This window comes from Sinohyriopsis cumingii, chromosome 14, assembly GCF_028554795.1.
Source record: "Sinohyriopsis cumingii isolate HCF-2022 chromosome 14, ASM2855479v2, whole genome shotgun sequence".
Lineage (NCBI taxonomy): Eukaryota > Metazoa > Mollusca > Bivalvia > Unionida > Unionidae > Sinohyriopsis > Sinohyriopsis cumingii.
In genome coordinates, this window is record NC_142974.1 from 49,207,359 (window position 1) to 49,229,568 (window position 22,210).

The 22,210-nt window shown below is 39.3% G+C and overlaps 1 protein-coding gene across 1 annotated transcript in view; it reads right to left on the minus strand.

The window, feature by feature from the left end:
- Positions 1 to 12,710: 12,710 nt before the first annotated feature.
- LOC149783747 (uncharacterized) overlaps positions 12,711 to 22,210 on the minus strand; it is a 70,248-nt gene continuing 60,748 nt past the window's right edge. The window contains exon 2 of the mRNA XM_089932898.1: positions 12,711 to 14,212. Within this exon, the coding sequence (XP_089789024.1) occupies positions 13,238 to 14,212 (975 nt within the window). The 3' untranslated portion in view covers positions 12,711 to 13,237. The remainder of the gene's footprint in view (positions 14,213 to 22,210) is intronic.

The window sequence follows — 22,210 nt, forward strand, 5'->3', positions numbered from 1 at the left end:
TTGGCAAGCAAATCCAATAAGTAACTCCATAATTAATTCCCCTGCAAATTCAAATGCCGCATACCATTCGGAATCATTGAAAGCAATAACGATAGTGTCAAAACCCCCTTGAATGCCAACCCCAGATGCCTCCTCACTTTTCAAACCATGATGGGGCATTTTGTATCTGGCCCTACCTTGTGTGTACTTGTACCACGTTCATTGGACATGATTTCAAACTTACTATTACCACAGGAAGATCTTTCAGTTTCAATTTCAGTACAAGGAAAACCTTTGGAACTGGAAAGGACCGACACAACCCTTCTGACGCACTCTCCTTTGCCAAACACTTAAGAAATAACAAGCAACCTGAGTGTATCAGCAAACACCACAACCCAAACAACCATGCCAAATTTAAGTATCGTGGATACTCTAAACCTTTCCTCTAACTGGAAACCCCATATACAAATTTCTTTTGACAACAATTCAATAGCATGTATAGAAGGATCTGCTCCATAACTAATAATTCCTGCTCTGTCGGACACCAGGATATCAACACCAGTGGGAGGCACTAAAACACTCCCAAACGTAGCTGAAAACCCTTTTGTACCATCTTCACTTTCTCACTCATCCCAATCACCCACTTCTTATCCAACGCCTGAACCACCTACTCTCATTTACAATCTCCAATCCCATACCCACCCCAATGCATATCCCCGTTACCACATTCACCCACTTCCCTAACCCATGATTTATCCCACTGTCAAACCCAACAAGCAAATATTATGGCATACGACGTTTCTTCTTTCTCATCTTCCCGTCAAATCGATTCGTGCCTTGTACGGCATCAGTCGCGAAAAAATACACAAATATGTGTTTGTATCTTCATAGCCAGTCTCAGAGAAGTCTTACGATGGTTTACGGTGATATCACGTCAGTTACTGCAAGGCATCGTTCACATCCCACATCAAACCAAACGCTTTTTTGACAGGAATAAAGTAGCTTTGCCACAACTGGCCGATTTTCGTATCGACACTCAAACCAAAACTCAAATCATTTTGAAACCTGGAGGTAGCGGTTCTCTAGGAGTTGTCACCATTCGCTCCCTCTTAAATTGGGATCCAAATGCCCCCAAAGGCATCCCCAAGAAAACGTCACTCCCCAACCCAAAAGAACCCAGAAGGAAAAGAGCAAGTGTGTCAAAACCAGGTCGCAGCCTCAGAAAAAGAAAAGTCCCCAGAAAACAGTTTCTACCCGCAGAAGAGTCACTTCAGCCAGGACGCAATCTTATATCCACAACCCACGATCTGCAGCGACGGTGACCACATCTCCAGTAATCTCAGGTTCGTCCACCTCTCCGTTGCTGTTGATGCCAGCCAAATCCAATTTGACACCCGTTATGCCTAATTTGATGACAAAATAGAAAACCGTGTATCCAGAAACTTCTCCTTAAAAGGTGATAACCTCCACATCTTTAAATGCTGAGACAGCTGATCACAACGTACTCCCAAAATCAAATTCCAAGAGAGATCGGGCATGTTACAGAGTTTACTGGATTTAACCAAGCAATAACTGTCCCGATTTAGTCCGTTTCGAACCCCTCCACGTCGAGTGATACCTGGCGTAAAGATGATACGACGGACCAACACTTAATGGCGACGCATTCCACTATAAAGTAAGACCTGGGGAAAACGATGGGTATCAGTGTTTTCTGTTCTCCTGGATCCACAAAGATGTCTTCCCCAGAAGTGTGTGAATGTTGCCTGAATGTCTTGAAAGGCATGATACCTTGGTCTCTTCATCAAACAGAATGCTTAGCCAATCATCGAGAAGTTCTTCGCCAAATGGCCCAAAAGAAAATACCCATCCGTCAAAAGATATACTGGTTCTTACAACGCGAAGGAATTTCGCCCATTTTGTTAGGACCATTGATGAAAGGAGTATTGGAAACAATGCTTGGAGGACTCATGGGAGCAAGATAAAGAAATGGCCAAGAAAATAAAAGGAACCTTTTGGATCCAAAGATCTCAGACGTGATTTTTGGAATCCAATGGAAGTACGAAAACTGATTTTAGTGCCTTACAAGCGATGGAATTCCATCGTTGGCAAGAACAACTGGTCCCGCAATCACCTCCAAATTCTCATTTGACCGAGATGCCCCAGTTACAACATGAATTGAAATCGTTGATGGTTCTCAGTGATTTGTCAGAAACGGAAAAATTGTAACGGTACGGTCAAGAGTTTCAGCGACTTCACCAGAAATTTAATACGAAACTGCTCGACCGAAACTGAAAGATTTTAAGACCCCGGTGATATGATCATCACCACCACCATACAGTAACCAAGAAAGAGGCAAATGCAGCTCCATGGATGATAAAGGAAGACGAGGGACGTGAAGTCTTTCAAAAACCGCAGCTCCCATCACTAGTAAGATTGCAGTGTCTTTGTTGACCCCTTCCCCCACGCTCCAACGAGAAGAACTTAAAGCTTTGGTTAAAAAGAGGATGTCCACTTCCCCTTTGAAGTCAAAAGGAAAGAAGGGAAACCAGAAGTGATAAAAGAAAGCAAGACCAAAGCCATCCATTACCACTACCACCACTAACTCCCGTGGCATGTCGGACACATAAAGCCGTTTCCAAACCACCACCTCACCCTATCCCATGTAGCATCAGTGAAGGGTGTGTGACTGATTTTTAAAAAAGTCCTGATGGAAAAGGTGTTTGCCAGCATTTACAACGATCAATCCCATCCTGCGGGGTACGGAGGAGTTCAGAAGTTGTGTCGTGCTGCCAAAATGTATCCGTTTACCGCAAGTTCAATGATGGTTACAATAACAAGACTCGTACACCTTACTCAAACCCATTCAACGAAAATTTCACATCGCACCAGCGTGAAAGGCATCGATCGTCAATGATTTAGCCGATGTCTCTCATTTGGTCACGTACAACTGTGGCTGCAAATATTTCCTTTGTGTCGTCGACGTCTTTCCCAAATTTGCCTGGGTCATGCCATTAACTTCCAAATTTGGTGTTGAAACAATGTGGTCATTACCCTGTACGATGGCAAGCGGACAAATATCATTGAATTTCTGAACCAAGCTATCCAGAAGTTGTTGTTGTTGTTGTTGTAGGGTTTAAAGCATTTTGTCAGCACACGATAGGCTATACATGGCAGCCAGTATTAATCTATCCAAAAGGTATTAGGGAAAGGAGACATTCATGTTTTTCACGTTGAACGTTTTCAACGCACCTTGAAAGAACGTACTTGAAAATAATTTACGCATCAACACTCTCTCAAGAACATCGACGTCTTTCTGCACCTGGTCCAAGCGTACAACCAATCTTACCATCGGAGCATCGGATGTGCCCCCCCCCCCCACCAAGATGTGACTTTCGACAAAGGTTACTTACCCAACCGGACCACCGAATTGTTTCTTGTCACCGGACGAGTGCGGACGAGTGCGTGGCCATTATCCTGCCGTCTATAAATTGGAAGAAATAAACAGAGTAGTGTTAAAAGGAACGTTGTATTTGCCCAAGTTACACAGAGTGACCAAAATGAAGACGAAGTGTTCGACACTGAAAGCATTGTGGAAAAGTTGGAAAACGTCGTGTCAATGAAGTCAATGTACGTAGGTAAAGGATATCCTCCCAGTTTTAATTCTTGGATCGACGCTTCACAAGTCATCCAGTATGAAAGGTAGTGACCATCATGCTATTCCGAGATATTCTCTGCAAGATCTACAAAAGCATCCCGTCTGGGTGTGGTGTGAGGAACGTGTGTCTAAAACGCAAATCCTTTTATTTCTGTCAAATCTTTGTAGTGTATTGTGCCATTGGTGCTGCCATTTCCAATTTTTGTTTGCAAAAAGGAGACAAATAATTGTGGACCATTTTACTGAGGAGTTTCATCGGTTACCTTCTCCATAACCCTTCCCTAAAATACTCGAATGGTAACAACGTCAGGCTTTTGACCATAACCAGCCACCCTTCCAACAGTCACCACCAAAACAACCACAATAACCCTCTTTTGGACAGTATTCTGACTTCGAGTGACCTCTTGGACAGACGAACTCTGGAATTATGAATAACTAATTTTACTTAACTTTACCCAGTGACAGTTCCATGGATGAATTTGCCCACAATACTTTGTGCCATTTCACGGCCAAACTTCCACAGGTCGTCCAATTGGATCACGAAGCCCATTGGGAAGTGGCTTTGATTGAATTTAATCACCCTACACAAATCCTTAACCTCGCCGAAAGTCAAACGAAGTTTGGGGTCAAGATCCGGAATATATAAATACAAGGAAACTTTGATACCAATGATCCTGGTTTTTAATAATCCAAAACAACCATCACAAGCCAATTGTCCCATGAGCACGGTAGAGATGAAAATTTGTGCAGGCTATTATTTTAGTGGTAAACATTAGGTGGCTACGATTACTACTATTTTCTACACTCAGCTTGGGAAAGCCCTGACCAAACAGATCAATCCTGTCACGATCCAGTGCCATACAGTGGCTCTTCGCCTATTGAAACATTTTACGGATGGACGGAGAAAATATTACAGCATATGCCTTCTACTCACTGAATAGACGATACATGTCCAGTATTTGTTATTATTGGGTCTTATTTTGCATTGAGTTTGATAATTGGAAATTGATACATTTTTCTTGCTTTATTATACCCTGCAAATACAATAAAAATAAATTTACTACAACAATAAATAATACCGTCATCGTTGTATTTTTGGTCTGTATGTTTACATTGATTCTGTTTACAGTACATTCAATACAAATAACTTACTACACCATATATTTATTGATTATCCATCGAGAGAGAGAGTGGACCAAATAAACCTAAACACAACAATCAGTGTTTAAAGCAAACGTAAAAAGCAGACAGACAGACAAACAAGCATATGGACAGAATGATAGGTTCATAAAAGAATATGCAGGTTGATAACCTATTAAAATGAACTAAAATACATCAACATACATTCCAGAGAAATATACAGTGTACATATAAAATAAACTGCTACATTAACCATATTATATATCTATTTACCTTATCAAATGGGACAAAGGTCAAGTCACATTTTCCTTCAATTACAAAGAATCATCAGGCAATTTTCTTACTGCAATGCCATGTCCAGCACAATTCAGACGCTCCAATGGAATGACCACCATTAATATGCTGTTCTTACTATATTGTTTATACAGACAAGTAGCTAACTAACCAATCAGAAATTTACTTGCCACTTTTCATACAATAGAACAATCTGGTATGAAAAGTAATCAATGTTACCTAAATGGCTAAATATGTGTAAAATGAGAATAACACAATAATTGCAACTCATGACTTTATTTCATTCATTAATAAACATTAATTACATAAAATAATAAAACACTTCTGCCTAATTAAAGCATGAATCTATAAAATTATAATATATATGTTCCTGCTACACACTTCCCTCCACATATTTAAATGATGTCCTCATCATTTAGGGGTATCCACCTCCGTTTGTGTGCAAGGACTGGACAATACGGACTTTTGTTAGCCAGTCTGGCTCATTAACGGCTTGGGACATCACATAATCGTCAGAGGTCATCCATGAAGGTGCCTTCTTCACTCGACTAGAAAGGCGTGGTGCTGCAACAGGCAAGTAACTCTTTTATGTTCGTAACTGATCAGCAACTATTACGTCACTGAGAGATTTTCAAGCGAAACGTTCGGATTGAATTGATAACTTATCTTTACCTGTGAGAAGAAAAAAAAAAACAATTAAAAAATACACAACACAAAATGGATACCTGGGAACGTTATTATCTTTTGAACCACAGTTCGTACATTGCTTCTTTTACTCCTGTCGTGGGTGGTAAAGATGAACTTCCTCATCGCAAACGTCAAGACCATCAAGCTTACGTCATCAACACAGACGACAGTAATCTCCCAGGAATATACTGGGTAGAAGTCTAATTGCCTAAAGAAGGTTATGTAGAGTATTTTTATTCGTATGGATTGCCACCTTTGGAAGGCGAAATCAACGACTTTATGAGAAGAAATGCCCAGACGATACGATTCAATAATGTGAAATTACAAGGCACGTTTTAAATGGTGTGTGGACAATAGTGTGTGTATTTTCTTCATCAACGCACTCTTGGATATTCTTTAGAACATTTTGTGACTTATTTGGACCGGCACTCTTCTAGAAACGATGACAAATTAGATCGATGGTTTTCTGACCATTGTAGTTATATTTTGTCTTTAGCTACGAAACGAATGGTACATTAATGACCCAATGACTTCCATCAGTGGAAGTCTAGCATGACTTCACAACGTTGTCGACCGGATAAAAAAAATGTTTGTTATTAGAAAAAAATGTTTATTTGTTATATTGATTGAAAATTGTTAATTGTTGGTTGTTAGTTATATGAATAAAAATGCCGTGTTTTGAAAAATTCTGACTGTCCTTTGTTATCAATTTTTAGCATGATACATGCTCTTAGACTTCTCTTTATCCCTTACCCTAAAATCAAACTATCATAGCTTTCCGAACCAACAAAAAATCGTAGGGATGCTTTCTATCGCGTCCGCGCTTGAACCATATAAACGAAACAATCTACAGTCTACCATTTCTACAAACAGCACAAATGATTTTCCAAAATTATAAATGCGGCAAACGACGCCATTTACTATTCAGAAATTGGGGACAAAAATCGATACCGGATGTAGGGTGCATCCCTTCCACTGAGCCCGATCCTCCTTTGCCACCTCTAGACATGTACCATCCAAGTGCGTGTCGACCATTCCCAATCACGACTAGTCCCATGAGACATAAATGTCTCGAAACCGGACCAATCAAACAGCACTTCTTAAGTGTAGTAATGTGTTGGGGGAAGTGGCACATATCCTTCCCCCTCGAAAAAAATCAATCATTCCCAAATGGGAAATAAACCGGTCGTACATGCCCGAAAGGGCGTTAAACGACCTTATTTCAATCAATCAGTCAGTCAGTCGGACCATCCATTGTTGACTCATCCTCCTATGAAGACGTGTGAACGAAGCTTAGGTGAATTTACCTCGTGCCTGGCAAAGCCTGATACCAGCGCCTGAAGAAATAGATAATGTCAGAATGCTGAAAGTGACGGAAGACCTGATAGAAGAAAGAACTCTTCAGAGAGGACATCAAAAAAGAAAAAGAAGAATGGACGGAGATGTACAGACTTCAGGGGGCGTTCACCAGTTATTATGTACTTTTGAGAGAGCGACGTATGTGAGGTAAGGTTGTTTGCATTTAAAACATGCACAGTGAAAAAATGTTGACATACCTCTATGCCACGTTATTGTAATGTGGGTGACATTTCTTTCGATATTGTACTTTTGGAAATTTTACATGATCTAATCTCACTGCTAACTATAATGTATGCTCCCTCGTACTAAAAGAAAAAATCAGCCTGAATTAGTCTAAGGTGCAATATCCGTATCAGGTATTAAAATAGGAAAAATGAACTTTGCCAGACTAGATGCTACCAGTTTCTGAAAGTGCAAAGAATGAATTACAAATTTATAAAATGTAAAATAAACTATGATCGGCTCTTTTTTTATTCAATTTACCTCTGAAGTTCAGGAAGTGAAAAGAAACCAAGTGGAGCTAGCACTTCTAAGAAGGTGCACATCTGGAGTAAGGCCTAGCTTTATACTCTGTAACCCACATTACACCCATCAATCATAAACCAAAATAAAGGGAATTGAAAGTTCTTTGAAAATGCCTAAGATGTGCAAGTTTTTTTTACAAATAACCAGTATAACCAGTGACGAAAGCCGGTAAAATTATTTCTCTTTACAATTCTAACCCTATGTAAAATATGAAAATGTAGGGCGCCACCTCAGAAGCAGGGAACAGAGAGAACACCAACAGCAACAGCAGGAACCAGACAGAGGATTTATCGACTACCGTGTAGACATGAAATATCAGACCTTATCCTGTGGGAACGCCTACAGCCAGACGGGAAGGCAATCTTAGACAATAAAAGATTGCCATAACTTCCCGTCTACAAAAGAACAGTCCTTTTCAGGGTTACCACAATACTATAGAAAGGAGATACTAATTCCATTGCCAATTGTATATTAGTAAGTTAAAAATAGAAGAGTGTCTATAAGCACTTCGTTTCTTTGACTTTGTTAGAAGTGTGTCTATAAGCACTTCGTTTCGGTAGCTTGTCACAAAATAGTCTGTGTGTAATTTTGATTGTAGTTAGTTTTTGTAATAAAAATAAGTGGGTGTTACGTTTTGGTCCGCGCGTTCCGTGTTTTTGTGGTAAAGGTATGGGTCTTTTACGTTTTGGAAGCAGGAGATGTTTTCCATCACGTCCTTGCTTGACAAATATAAAGGGAGCGCTCGTCTGTCTGGCTGCCCGTCATTGATTCATCAACTGTGAAAAATAAGTAGAAGACTCATAACACTCTTGGAACTCCAAATGCACTTGGAATATGCCAGGCGATCTAGGAAAGTTATACGATAGAAGATGAGGAGGAAAAAAGAGAAGAAGAGAAGGAAAGGAAGAGATATGTCCTACCTAACATAATGCTAAGTCCATTGCGTGAGGTGAAGCCTATGGTCAGTTAACCTCCACATGCAATAGCAGCACCACTACAACCACGTCCACTACAGCCATTGCCACAACCACAGCCTTTACCACCAGTAGCAAAATGTGTAATCCCACAAACGGAAAACTGGGAGGAAGAGTTTCAAGAGCAGCCACATAAACAACATCATCCCAGTGTCTGTCATAAAAGAAGACAGAGGGCATCTGAAGTTCCAAAAACAACAGCCCTTTTCAGGGCTAACCACATCTCTATAAAAGAGAGACTGATCAAATTCCAATTTGTATGAATGTGAAGTAGTGTGATTATAAACACTCAATCCTTTACTGATTTGATAGTGTGTGTGTGAGTGTGTGTGTGTGTGTGTGTGTGTGTGTGTGTGTGTGTGTGTGTATGAGGTCGCATACAGTTGTATGGATGTAAAGTGTGTGACTGTATAAGTGCGCAAACGTTTTATGTAGATAGTAGATTTTGAGGTTTTTGATAGTATATTTTGGGTTTGTTTTTCCTCTTCCCTTGAGTGGATAGAGATGTGCGTTGTGTGATGTGATTTGCATTTTTACGTAGATTAAACAAGTTTTCAGTCATATGGTTACAATGTCTGCAATATGGCAGTTTATAGTGATGTCTGGCACTGGGGCATCATGCCGCAGACATGTAGCATGATGTCCCACCCAGTCTCATTATTCTGACACCAGGTCGACCAGTCCTAACACTAACTTCTTAATGCTGAGCGCCAAGCTATGCAGCTGTTAGTACCATTTTGTAAGTCTTTGGTATGACCTGGTCGGGGATCAAACCCACGGCCTCCCCCATCTGAGGCAGACGCTCTAACCACTATGTTTGCTTTTCCTCTTCCCATGAGTTGATAGTATATTTGGGTTTGTATTTTTCTCCTTCTCGCGTGTGGATAGAGTATTTGTTTGTTTCTTCTCCTTCCTGTGTGTGGATAGTATATTTGGGGTTTATGTTCCCGTGTGTGGGTAGTATATTTGGATTTGTTTTTTCTCTTTCCCGTGTGTGGATAGAATATTTTTTTATTTTTCTTTCCCGTGTGTGGATAGTATATTTTGGGTTTGTTTTTCCTCTTCCCGTGTGTGGATAGAATATTTGGATTTGTTTTCTTCTTTTTCTTCTTCCCGTGTGTGGATATAATATATGGGTTTGTTTATTTCTCCTTTCCGTGTATGGATATTATATTTTGTGTTTGTTTTTTCCTCTTCCCCTGTGTGCATAGTATATCTGTGTTTGTTTTTCTCTTTCCCGTGTGTGGATAGTATATTTTGTTTTTGTTTTATTCTCCTTGCCGTGTGTGGATAGTATATATATTTGTTCTCCTTCCCTTGTGTGGATAGTATATTTTGGTTTTGTGGATAGTATATTAAGATGTTTTTTTCTCCTTCCCGTGTGTGGATAGTATATTTGTTTTTGTGGATAATATATTAAGGGTTTGTTTACTCTCCTTCCCGTGTGTGGATAGTATATTTTGGTTCTCCACTGTCAATTAAAAAAAATGTAATATTGGTGTTCCTCTCTGGGCTTGACCAATGTTTGTCCATTGGTCAATATCAAGTTATTAAATGTCTCATGTAAGTTTAAGTTACCTTGATCTCTTATCGCTTGACATCTCTCTGGTCCTCTCCGAAAGCATTATCATACAGTGCTCACATAAACTCCTTCATCATCAACACTTTCTAAATTCTAGTCTATGGTAGACTTTATGCTATGATTACCACCAGCAAAGTTATGGTTTATCCAGTTCATTGATTATCTCCCTTTCCTGGCAGGCTTCATAGCATGATGAGATATTAAAGGTAGTAGTTTGTTATGGAAACATGGTCAGATGTTTTCCCTTCAGCATACTACTCTTTGATATTAATACAATCACCTATTACATGAAAATTATTTTTTCTGTTGCATGTGTCTAAATTTGCAATTTGTCCTTTCCAAATTTCAGCAATTAATTTCCCTTGGACTGTATTTGGATTTAATTTCTCTTGGACTGTATTCGGATATCCAATCTGATCTTCAATATACAGAGAACAGTTTTGCTTCAACTGTCAGGTACACAGCACCAAAAGAAAAGACAGCCAGCACCAGAGAAACCATTCCACAATCAAGAGAGAATGTTTGGCTTTTATATTTTCTTTGCATTATTTTGTAGTATATTAGCTGAGCTCCTCTGATTATTTTATTTAGTGATCACAGCCCACTTACTTTCATTAAATAACAAATTCAAAAACAATAATCATAAATACTGAGGAGTCTCAAGCTGCAGGAACACAACAACATTAGACACATCTGTTGAAATTGACAAAAGTACTACATTACTGCAAGTATATTTTGTGTCATTTATAAGACATCTTTTTATGTAATTTTCTAAGAAATTCTGTAGAATTTTGAACGAGAAATTCTTTTATAAATTTTGCTTTTTCTTTATGATGGGAAGTGTTATGTATATCTATACTGTGTCCTCTACTTTTATCCATGTTTGTAAATTGTACTTTAAGATAACAGTCACTTCTGAGGTAGATGTTTACCAAAATCTGAGTTCAAGGCTTAACCTCACCCAAGAATTTAGAACGTTCTGGAACAATCGGATGGAAATGACCCCTGTAGGGCACTTGATAGCATACTGTTGTCATGGGGTTAGTGATAGTTTGTATAGACAGAGATCTCTCAAACGCTTAATTAAGCGTATTTGGATGCCAATTTTGTATGTGGCAGGCAGAAAATCACCCACACTGGAGTCCTTCATATGCACTATTTTGTTGCAAACAGGAAAGTTTCATGGCACAATAAATATGCCTAATCAATATGAAAAATCAAACAATAATTTTATTTAAGTTTGTCGCCGACTTTCATTGATCAAAGGTTGTTGGCTTGCTTTGATGAAGGTGCATTTGTTATTAAATGCGCTGCTAAAGACTCTCTTTGAAGGACCTAACAAATACCCATTTGTTATTGCTGCGGCAACATCAAATAAATCTAGAACATTGAAACAGATTTTTTAATCTGATTGCTATACATAGATGCTTTAAAGATAATCAGTTTTCTTTAAGGTTGCAGGAAAACTATTTTTTCTGTTACATTTCTTTAAAAATTGCTGTACTCTAGTCGACTTTAGTCATTTCCCGTTCTCGCATTCAGAAGTGGTCGATTGTAGCTAGTCAACTGCATGGCTATTTTGGTTATATTACAGCATACAGTACCAAGGCCAGACACCAGCGGAAGTGGATTATGATATAACAGTACACTGTTGGGGTGGTTTGTCAATATGAAACAATGATTTGTTTATGTAACAATAGATTCCAGTGCATTTTTATATCCAAGTTTGTGTGGACCTGTCATGGTGCCTCTGAATTTCTTCAATCCAAAGCCAAGATTTTATCTACAGTTTTTATCAGCCAAAAATGTTGGCATCAAAAATATCTCAAGTTGGTATATTTTGTCACTAATTAGGAAAATAATTGCACTTTGTGACAATGGCAAAGCCCAGCTCAATCCCTGTTATTGTGTTCATCTCCGACTGTAGCCATATAAATAATGCATGCGACCTCGAGATTAAGGCACATTAAGACATGGCCAAAATGCTGTGTGCAAATCTGACAAGTATTTTGGGATTAAACTGAATGAAGATTTTAATGAGTTTCAGAACTCCGCTAAAGTTGCTAGAGCTGATAGTTTGGATGGGACAGTAATCATGTGTAAGAAAGTGCACAATGCCTGGCTTAGTATCTGGAATAAAAACTTTCCTTGGATATATAAAGTTCATCCTGATTGACAAGCAAGAGCAATATGCCAGTGGTGTAAAGAATGTGGAAAATTAACATCAATGGCTATTGGTTCTTTTAATCTGCAAAGTTCCACATTTTCTAGGTATAAGGCATCTTGAGACCACCTACTTGCTAGGTAGTCATAAAATCATTGAACTGCACACAGACTGAAGCCTCTACGACTCAAGAGTAAAGAAATTTTCAAACTTTGCAGTCCTAGCTGTGATGGTATTCGTGTCACCGGTGACATCCATGGTATACAAAAGGCTTAACTGTACAGAAAAAATAGAGATTAAGGGAAGGTCCAGAATAAAACATGAGACAAGTCAAAGAAAACAGACCTAGTGTGGAGGAATACGTTCCAAAGCCAAGCATCAGATTTTTTTATTAAAAAATGCGACATAGACAAAAGGAACTATATTGTAGTTAACGAATATGATATTTGTAAATGATATCAATTTTAATGAATAATAAATTATTACAAATAAAAAAACTGAAAAAAGTTTTGTGTCTTTTTATTCCTGGCATTTTAAAGGACATTTAGCCACGTCAACATGTTTCTGGGAGGGGACTGCAACGTTTGCTGGTGGGACTCCGATTTTTAACAAGTTAGGAGTCCTGGACTCTTATTAGTTTTCAAATCCTAGTGAGACCTCTGTATAGAGTAAAAGACAAAAAGTTTTAAAAACAAAATTCTCATTCCACTAAATCTTTTTAAACATTTTATCACATGTCACAATTGTAATGTCCTTTATTGTTCTGTCTTCAGTACATGTCTTAAGTGCTTATTAAAATTTCCGCTTCACTCTGACAGGGATGTGTCCCAAAATGAATATTTCTGATGCCCACACAGACTTTACATTTTACAACACATTTAACACTTAAATGGTTTTTCTCTAGTATGTATTCTCATGTGCATCTTTAGAATTCCACTTAGACTAAACCTTTTATCACATTCTTCACACTTAAATGGTTTTTCTCCTGTATGTGTCCTCATGTGCTTCTTCAGACTCCCACTTTCACTAAACCTTTTATCACATACTTCACACTTAAATGGTTTTTCTCCAGTATGTGTCCTCATGTGCTTTTTCAGAGTTCCACTTTCACTAAACCTTTTATCACATACTTCACACTTAAATGGCTTTTCTCCAGTATGTGTCCTCAGGTGAATCATTAAACGTTCATTTTTACTAAACCGTTTATCACATATTCCACACTTAAATGGTTCTTCTCTTGTATGGATCCTTACATGCTTTCTTAAATTTCCACTCTGACCAAACATTTTATTACATACTTCACACTTAAATGGTTTTTCTCCTGTATGTATCCTCTTGTGTTTCTTCAAATGTCCATTTGCACTGAACAGTTTATGACATATTTCACACTTATATGGTTTTTCTCCTGTATGGGTTCTCATGTGCATATTTAAAGTTCCACCTCTACTAAAGCTTTTATCACATACTTCACATTTAAATGGTTTTTCACCAGTGTGCGTAGACATGTGCAACCTAAGAACTTCGCTTCTACTAAACCTTTTATCACACACTTCACACTTATATGGTTTTTCTCCTGTATGTATCCTCAAGTGCATAGCTAGATGTCCACTATGATTAAACCTTTTATCACACACATCGCATTTAAATGGTTTTTCTCCAGTATGTATCCTCATATGCATAGTCCGCTGTACACTGTTACTAAACATTTTATCACACATTTCACACTTAAAAGGTTTTTCTCGAGTAGGCCTGTGTTTCATTATGTGCTTATTTAGAGTTCCACTGTCACTTACGTGACACGTTAAAGATTTCTGTCCAGCATTTTCCATCATGTGATCATTCCGGTTTCCAGTCTAGACTAATCCTGTCATCACATACTTCATATTTAAATAGTTCCTTTTAATGCATGGATATGGCTCTTTACATTTTGGTAACCACTCCAGTGGAACATTACATCATTATGTTCTGGTTTATCTGGTTTTCTCGGGTTTGTATAAATCTCGAATAGAACTCCTCTTTGGGAAAAGGTACTTCTAAGCAAAACATTTGCGTATAAAAGTCATTCAAGATTTTGTAATGGTTTAAATTATACAATTTAATAAATATTATTAATAAATCCGTATCTAAAATTAAAATAAACAACACATTCCACCATGTCGGGCAATTCTGCGCGTCGGGTAATCCTGCCCAACGATACGTCATTTCTGTAAACATTGGATCACGTGTTACAGAGGTGTAGCTGGGGGGGGGGGGGGGCAGGGGGGTACATATGTCCCCGGGCGCCAAGGTACAGGGGCGCCAAAATGAGGCTTACAACGTTACATTATAATAAGTAAACAAGGGTAATATTCAAAAATGTGATTAAAAGGGAGGGGGCTGGGGCGCCAATTTTATAGTTCGTCCCCGGGCGCAAAATATCATAGCTACGCCTCTGACGTGTTATTTTGGTTACAAAGTCCATTTTGTATCAAGAAAGAACGATCGTACTTTAATCAAGGAAAGTGGTGTTCATAAACTGTATATATCCATGGGATGTATAGGGACAAGGGATTGGGACTGTCTAGCGTCAACAAATAGTGGGTTTATATATATATATATATATATATATATATATATATATACATTTCGAAATTGACATTTAAAAAAATGTGATTTCTAAATGTCAACACGAAGACCCGCTCCATGACCTTCTTGAACCGGTAACCCAGAAAATCCGATTTACTATGGATCTTTTAGAATCATACAAATAAATACATTATATAAAGATGTATACGTTAAAACAATACTACATTTTAATCCATGTTTCAAATTTTGCAAGAAGTCCTACACGTAAAAAAAAATTCTGCTTTCCAACGTGTCAACTTGACGCTAGAACGTAAATTTTCAAGAAATTCCCCAGATGATAGGCTGTTTCTAAATTCAGTAGTAATTTTCCCCCATCAACAAGACGTTGCAAGGACATTGCAATCTATTCATTGTTGTTTCTCTTCTATGTAATAGCTTTTTTTTTTATAAAAAAAAAACAAACAAATGTTGAACATTACTACAAAAATTGTACACGGTCAGTTTAGTTTGCATAATATATGTTGCCATTTTTTGGATTTGTTACTTTGATATTTTTTAAACCAGCTATAAACCTGACATAATTACTCGACTGCATTTCATTTCTATAGCCCGATTAATAAAAATTACATCTTTTCAAAGCTGTACGCAGAATAGGCCGACATAAGTAGTGTAGTGGGCTACCGTAGAGCAAATGAAGATATATAAGGATAAACAGTGGTTTGTACCGTAGGGACAAGACAAATTTGACATGAAGTTTTACCGTAGGCACAATGGAAATTCAACATGGGGAATTTTAACATGGGTGGGGTTATAGAGGGACAAAAAAAAATTGTGGCTGTATAGGGACAATGTGACTTACCATTAAAATATGAACGGGAGCCGTATAGGGACAAGATTTATAGGGACAATGGGTCTTGGTAGTGAAATCCCCCCCCCACCCCGGGCTGTTTAGGGACAAGATTTATAGGGACAATGGGAATTTAACATGGAGAAATTTATCATGGGATGTATAGGGATAAGGGATTGGGACTGTCTAGCGTCAACAAATAGTGGGTTTGGATAAGGACAATATGAATGGAACAGAAGTAGTAATGGATGTCACCCTACGTACAATGGGAATTAGCATTACAGGGACCCCTGGGTCACTCTACGTACAATGGAAATTTAACATGGCGAAAAATCGTGGGTCACTCTACGTACAAGGGGAATTTAACATGGGAATAAATCGTGGGTCACTCTACGTACAAGGGGAATTGAACATGGGGAATAGAGTTTGGGCTTGTTTAGGGACAAGGGGAATGGAACATGGGATTTTTTTTTTTTTTTAAATTTTTTTAAAAAAGGGGTAGGCAATGGAAAGGCTATCTCTTTTCGAGAAATATGGGGGCCCTGAAAAGGGCCTTTGGGTTTTCTTCTTCTTCTGCTTCTAATTTCTTCTTTTCCTCCACCAACTTCTTATTTTATCTCCAACACTCTTTCTCTTCTTTTCTTTCTTTTTTTTCTCCTCCTCTTCTTCTTTCTTCTCTTTCTCCTCTTCTTCTTTCTTCCTCTTCTCATTTTCTTTTTCTTTTTCAATTTTTTCGTTCCATGTTCTTATTCTTATCTTTTCCTCTTCATCCTCCTTCTCCTCCTTTATTTCCTTCATCACACCACTGATCATGTCCTTTGCTTTTCTTAAGTTGTTAATTTCCATTTTTACTCTATGCGGACTATAAGAATAGTGGTCTTCAACGAGTCGTACGAGCATTTGTTCTATCATGCCCAAATTGTCAAGGACGTCTTGCAATGATTGAAATTTATCCAGGTGGTTTGAAGCCATCTTCTATGTAGAATGGTTTGAACGACAAATACTGTGGGTTCTTATACTTAAAGCGCGTACGTGAAGGAAAACATCCCCCTAAAAACATACAATGGATCTTACCTAGATCATTACCAAACAACGCGCGGACGTGAAGGAAAACATCCCCCTACTTTTTCATTTCATATAATATAACCCAAACTATATTCTTCACATTTGCTAAGAAACAATAAAGAAACCCATAATCTACTATTCTCACAAACATACCTTTACTCTTACAAACACAAACACACAAACACATACCCTCACACGATCTTAAAAAAGAGTTAGTGTTTATATACACACTACTCTACCTACACACATTGGCAAATTGATAGTTATTTCTTTTCTAGAGTATTGGGTAGCCCTGAAAAGGGCTGTTTGTTTGTTTTTTTTGAACTCCAGATGCACCTATCTAATGGTTGCACCTTCCTGGCCTTGCGCCACACACGCATCTTCTTCCCCAGTCTCCTTTCACCTTTCTTCTGGGGAGCGAAGAGGGAGGATGATTCGCTTCATCACCCCAATCCTCTGTCTCGGGAATATTGAACGACATCCTCTCTTCTCTTTTCTTTTCCTCCTCTTCCCTCTGTCTTCTCTCCTCCTCTTCCTTCTTTATTCTTTCTTCTTCTATTATAGCCTCCGCAGCCAGTTCATTGACCAGGCGCCTTACATATTCCAGATGTATCTGGAGTTCAAGAAGTTTGCTTATTCTGCTACTATTCATTCTTGTGTTGATCAATCAACAAGGGTAGCTAGACTGCCCAGCGAGTTTCAATTTATAGTGAAAGCGCGGACGTGATGGAAAACATCCCCCTAAAAAACATAAAATTGATCTTACCTAGATCGTGACCAAAAAGCAACAACAACGCGCGGACCTAAAAGAAACACTCACTCACTTTTTATGCTACCCATCACTATTTTAAATTTTTTTATAAATCACTTCAAGTGACTATCCACATACGCAAAGCAATCCAATCTAACCCCAAATATACACCTCTAACAGCCAAAAAAAACCAAACATCATTTTTAATCTACTATCCATACCAACTTACGTGAGCACTTACAAACACAAACACACAAACACATACCCTCACATTTTTTTAAAAAGAGTTAGTGTTTATATTCACACTACTCTACCTACACACATTGGCAAATTGATCGTTATTTCTTTTCTAGAGTATTTGGGTAGCCCTGAAAAGGGCTGTTTTTTTTTGTTTGCTATGGCATTCTTTTTTAGTTTCTAAGAATGCGATGTCCTCTGAGGATAGACTTTCTGGCGATAGGTCTGCTTCTTCGAAAAGAGAAGAAGAACTCTTTGGTGTCGATACGGCAATCGACAAAGCCTCTGTCAGCTTCAGGTTGCTGCTGCTGCTGCTGCTATTGCTGCTGCTGTTGCTGCTGTCTCTGAAGTCTGTACTTCTCTGTCCATTCTTCTTTTTCCCTGTTCATTTCTTCTCTGAAGAGTTCTTCTATCAGGTCTTCAGTGATTTTTAACATTCTCACATTCTCTATTTCTTCTGGCTTTGGTATCAGACTGTGTCTGACCCTATGCAAATTCACGTAGGCTTCGTTGAGCTTAGCTAGTTTGGAGCACATCTTCTTAGGAGGATGAGTCGACAATAGATGGTTAGACTGGAAACAACCCCGGTTCTTAAAGTCAAAGCGCGGACGTGAAGGAAAACATCCCCCACACGGTTTTCGAGTCGCAACGTTCAGTGAGTGTCATGAGAGGGATAGTAAGAAATGAAAGAGCATCAATCCAACATTCTTATAGCTAAACAAAAGACAAAGGCATTTTTTTCAAAACACAACATTTTTTATTCAAAAATCACTTAACACTAACCAACAACAACTCTAACATTTTTTAACAATAATCCAACACTATAGCATCAAACATTTTTTCTCAATTGACAATCTACTTTAAACAGGGCTGACAACGTTGTGAATGAAATTGTGATTTCCACTGTTGGAAATCATTAGGCCATTGATGGACACTACGTTTCCTAGCTTGAGACAAAAGATAAGCATAATGGTCACAAAACCATCGATCTACTTTCACATCGTTTCTAGCAGAAGAACGAGGATCGAAATGAGTCACTAAATGTTCTAAGGAATAGCCCAGGCTGCGATGATGCAGAAAATACACACAGTACTGTCCACACACCAAGGAATCTGTGCCTTGTAATTTCACGTTATTGAATCGGGTGGTTTGAGCATTTCTTCTCATAAAGTCGATGATATCGTCTTCCAAAGGGGGCAATCCGTACGAATCGAAATATTCCACACAGCCTTCTTGAGGAAAGTAAACGGCTACCCAGTGGGTTCCTGGGAGATGACTGTCGTCCGTGTTGATCACGTAAGCTTGATGGTCTTTAGGTTTGCGATGAGGGAGTTCATCTTTAGCACAGACGACAGGATTCCAAGAAGCCGTATACGAACTGTGGTTCAAAAGGTAATAAAGTTCCCAGGTATCCATGTTTTTTTCTTCTTCACAGGTAATAATAAGTCGTCAATTCGATCCTGACTTTTTGCTTGAAAATGTCTGACGAATAAACGGTTATTCGTTCTGTTTCCTCACTCTGATTTAGGAGAGCTTCGATACGATGGATCTCTTGTGTGGTTAATGGTGGACAAGAATGTTCACGCAAGTCTTTATACCACTGGTGCAACACGTCTTTGTTCGAGATGAGACTCCAAGCTTCGTCCAGATACTCGTCCAATTTTTCTTCTTGACTCAACATCAGGCATTTATCGTGTTGAATTTGACTGGGATGATCGTTTTGACATCCATAACAATTTTTCTTGATCAATTCCGTCATTTTGTCGACCAAGTGTTTGGCAAAACAGGAGACTAAATGGGCTTCTTGTTCTGGCCATCTCGACTTCATCATGATCACTTCTTCTTTTTCCACAGTCTCCTCACATTCCATCTTTAAAGTTTCTCCACTAGGTAAAGAGGGAGAACAGTCTTCCATGGTTTCTAATAATCTAGAATGACTTCTCTCAAACTGTTGATTTCTATGGTATTATCGAATTCTGCATACAGGATGACGTTCACCGTTACATCAGGGTCTCGGTTTGCAAACTGAATTTCCACACGAATCTGGCCGGATTTTATAGGGTGGAAATGTCCCTCGTCGCTGCCTTGGTCAGGAGTGAAATCGAAAGCCCACAAAGCATAGCCTCCTACATAATCGTCGTACGTAATACCGTCACTGGTGTTGGTTCCTAACTGGCCGGTGGCTTCGTACAGGGACAAGTACGATCTCAAGTAATTCTTCTTCTGAAAGTCAGGCTCAAAGGGTCGGGTACACAAGGTCTTGCCATCGCGACTGACTTCGATTTTGGACACGCCAAAGTGTTGAAAGTAGAAAGGATTTTTAGCCAAAGCTCCGTTGAAGGCTTCATTTTCGACGATACCAACGATCAAACGTTTGGGTAGCTGTCCTTGGAACAGATGATCTTCGATCATGGATCGCTGTCCCTTGGGAATGGTGAAGGTTTTCACTTCCACGCGTCGGATCGGATACTTGGCGGTCGTTCTGCTCAACGTCTGACTGATGTCGTTACCCACTTTAGGTAACACTTCTACGCGTCGTACGTAGAGCCTGGCTTCCTCGATGACTGTTTTGCAAGCAGTATTACCTATCAAATGGAAAGCGGCACTGCTACGATTCAGTCTCAGGCGGACATTCACCCCGTTCATCAAATATTTCTCTTGCAACCACATGTCCAAATGCAAACGATCCATTAGTTCTAAACTTTGTCCGTTTTTGATTTTGTCTCTTCGTTCTACAAATCCGTCATTGTTTGGTGTTTTGGTTGCATCAGTTTCGAATGTTTCAAACTGGCCTGCTTCGTCAGCTTCCCATACCACACAGGCATTGAGATGAGTGTTCTTGGCGTCTATTCCGTACGTCAAGAGATTTTCCAGGTGCGCTCGATAAGGGTAAGTATCCATGCTGCTGGTGACCAGTTTGTTGTTCAAGTACAAGTCCACTCCGCTAAACAAGGAATGCATGAAATTGTTGACGGGAGCTATTACCTCATCGCCATCTAGGGTTGAATTGTCCTCATCGACAACTTTGAGTTTCAAGTACAAGTAACTGCTATTCAGATCGATGTAATCCTCGGGCTGTCCTTTGATTTCAAACTCGATGGGAGCTGAGGCTGTTAATGAGGAGACGGGGTGAAATTCCACCCATTGGGATTCTTGCATCGTCATCATGGTGGGGGGCATGGCAAACAGATCCAGTTCCGTCTTGGAACAAGCGCAAGACTCTCGGTGCATCATTTTTTTGTCTCTTTTCTCAATAATCGAAAACGTCTAAGTCTCGAACGGTTCTTCTTTTCTTGGCCTTTCTAGCTTGAAGTCTGGTGAAAGGGTGTTTTCTTCGTCGTCTCTTTCTGCCTTGTCCTTGCTGAATGCCTGACTCGGTAGCGTGCAGGGCATTTATAGGTGTGTCTCGTCGGCCTAAAATGTCTTTGCCCGTTTGCAGCAAGACATTTTTGCCTGCCCTCATGAAGGCTTCTTTAGGGTTTTGTTTGTCGATGATGACATTTTGGAGAAATTCTTTGCCTTGCGTCAGTTCCGCATCTTTCAAGGCGTGCAATCCGCGTGTCACCATCGGTTTCAACACCGGGGCCACCGAACGAAAGGCTAATTTCAGCATATCTCCTAAACCGTGTCCTCGCTGTCGAGCAACACCTCGGTACACTGGATACATGACTTACTTACGAGTCGTGAGAGAACCGTTTTCGAAAATGGAGTTTCACCGTGACTTTTCCTTTGGTGAATGGAATATTTTGTCCCAAATCTCCTTTTATAGCAATGTTGACCGTGTCCAAATAAGACTTGCTGACAGGCAAATAGTGAGGATGGACAAATTCGCGGTGGACGTGGTAAGTGTTTCCACCTTCCTCGTCAGCGTTCGTGGCAGAATCCACTTTGAAAGGAATGACACGCAGTAACGGTACGGAGGTGTGTCCCACCACGTTGTACTCCACCACATCGGAATACACGAACATCAAATTCAGTCCTTGATTCAGTTCTACTGGGGCACGAAATAACTTGCTAAAAGACTCGTTGTCGTAAACGATGGGTAATTCGTTTTTCTTCATCATGGTCATTCTCATGTCCATGTCTCCGCCCAACATGTCAAACAATTCAGGACAAAATAAAACGGACACGATTTTACTCCCGTCAAATTTCATCAAGAAGCGACGAGCTGCTTTGTGGTATTCCATGATGACACTTTTTTTGGCATCCTCCAAAGCCTTCAGAAACACGACATTAAACCTGGAGGTTATGGTGCTGACCAAATGTTGACCACTAAAATAATAGCCTGGGGGAATGAACAAGTGTTAGGTGGTGTACTTTTGATTTTGTAAACGGGTTTTCTTGTTATATTTGCCATGGTTATCCAACCACTGTTGCACTCGCTCG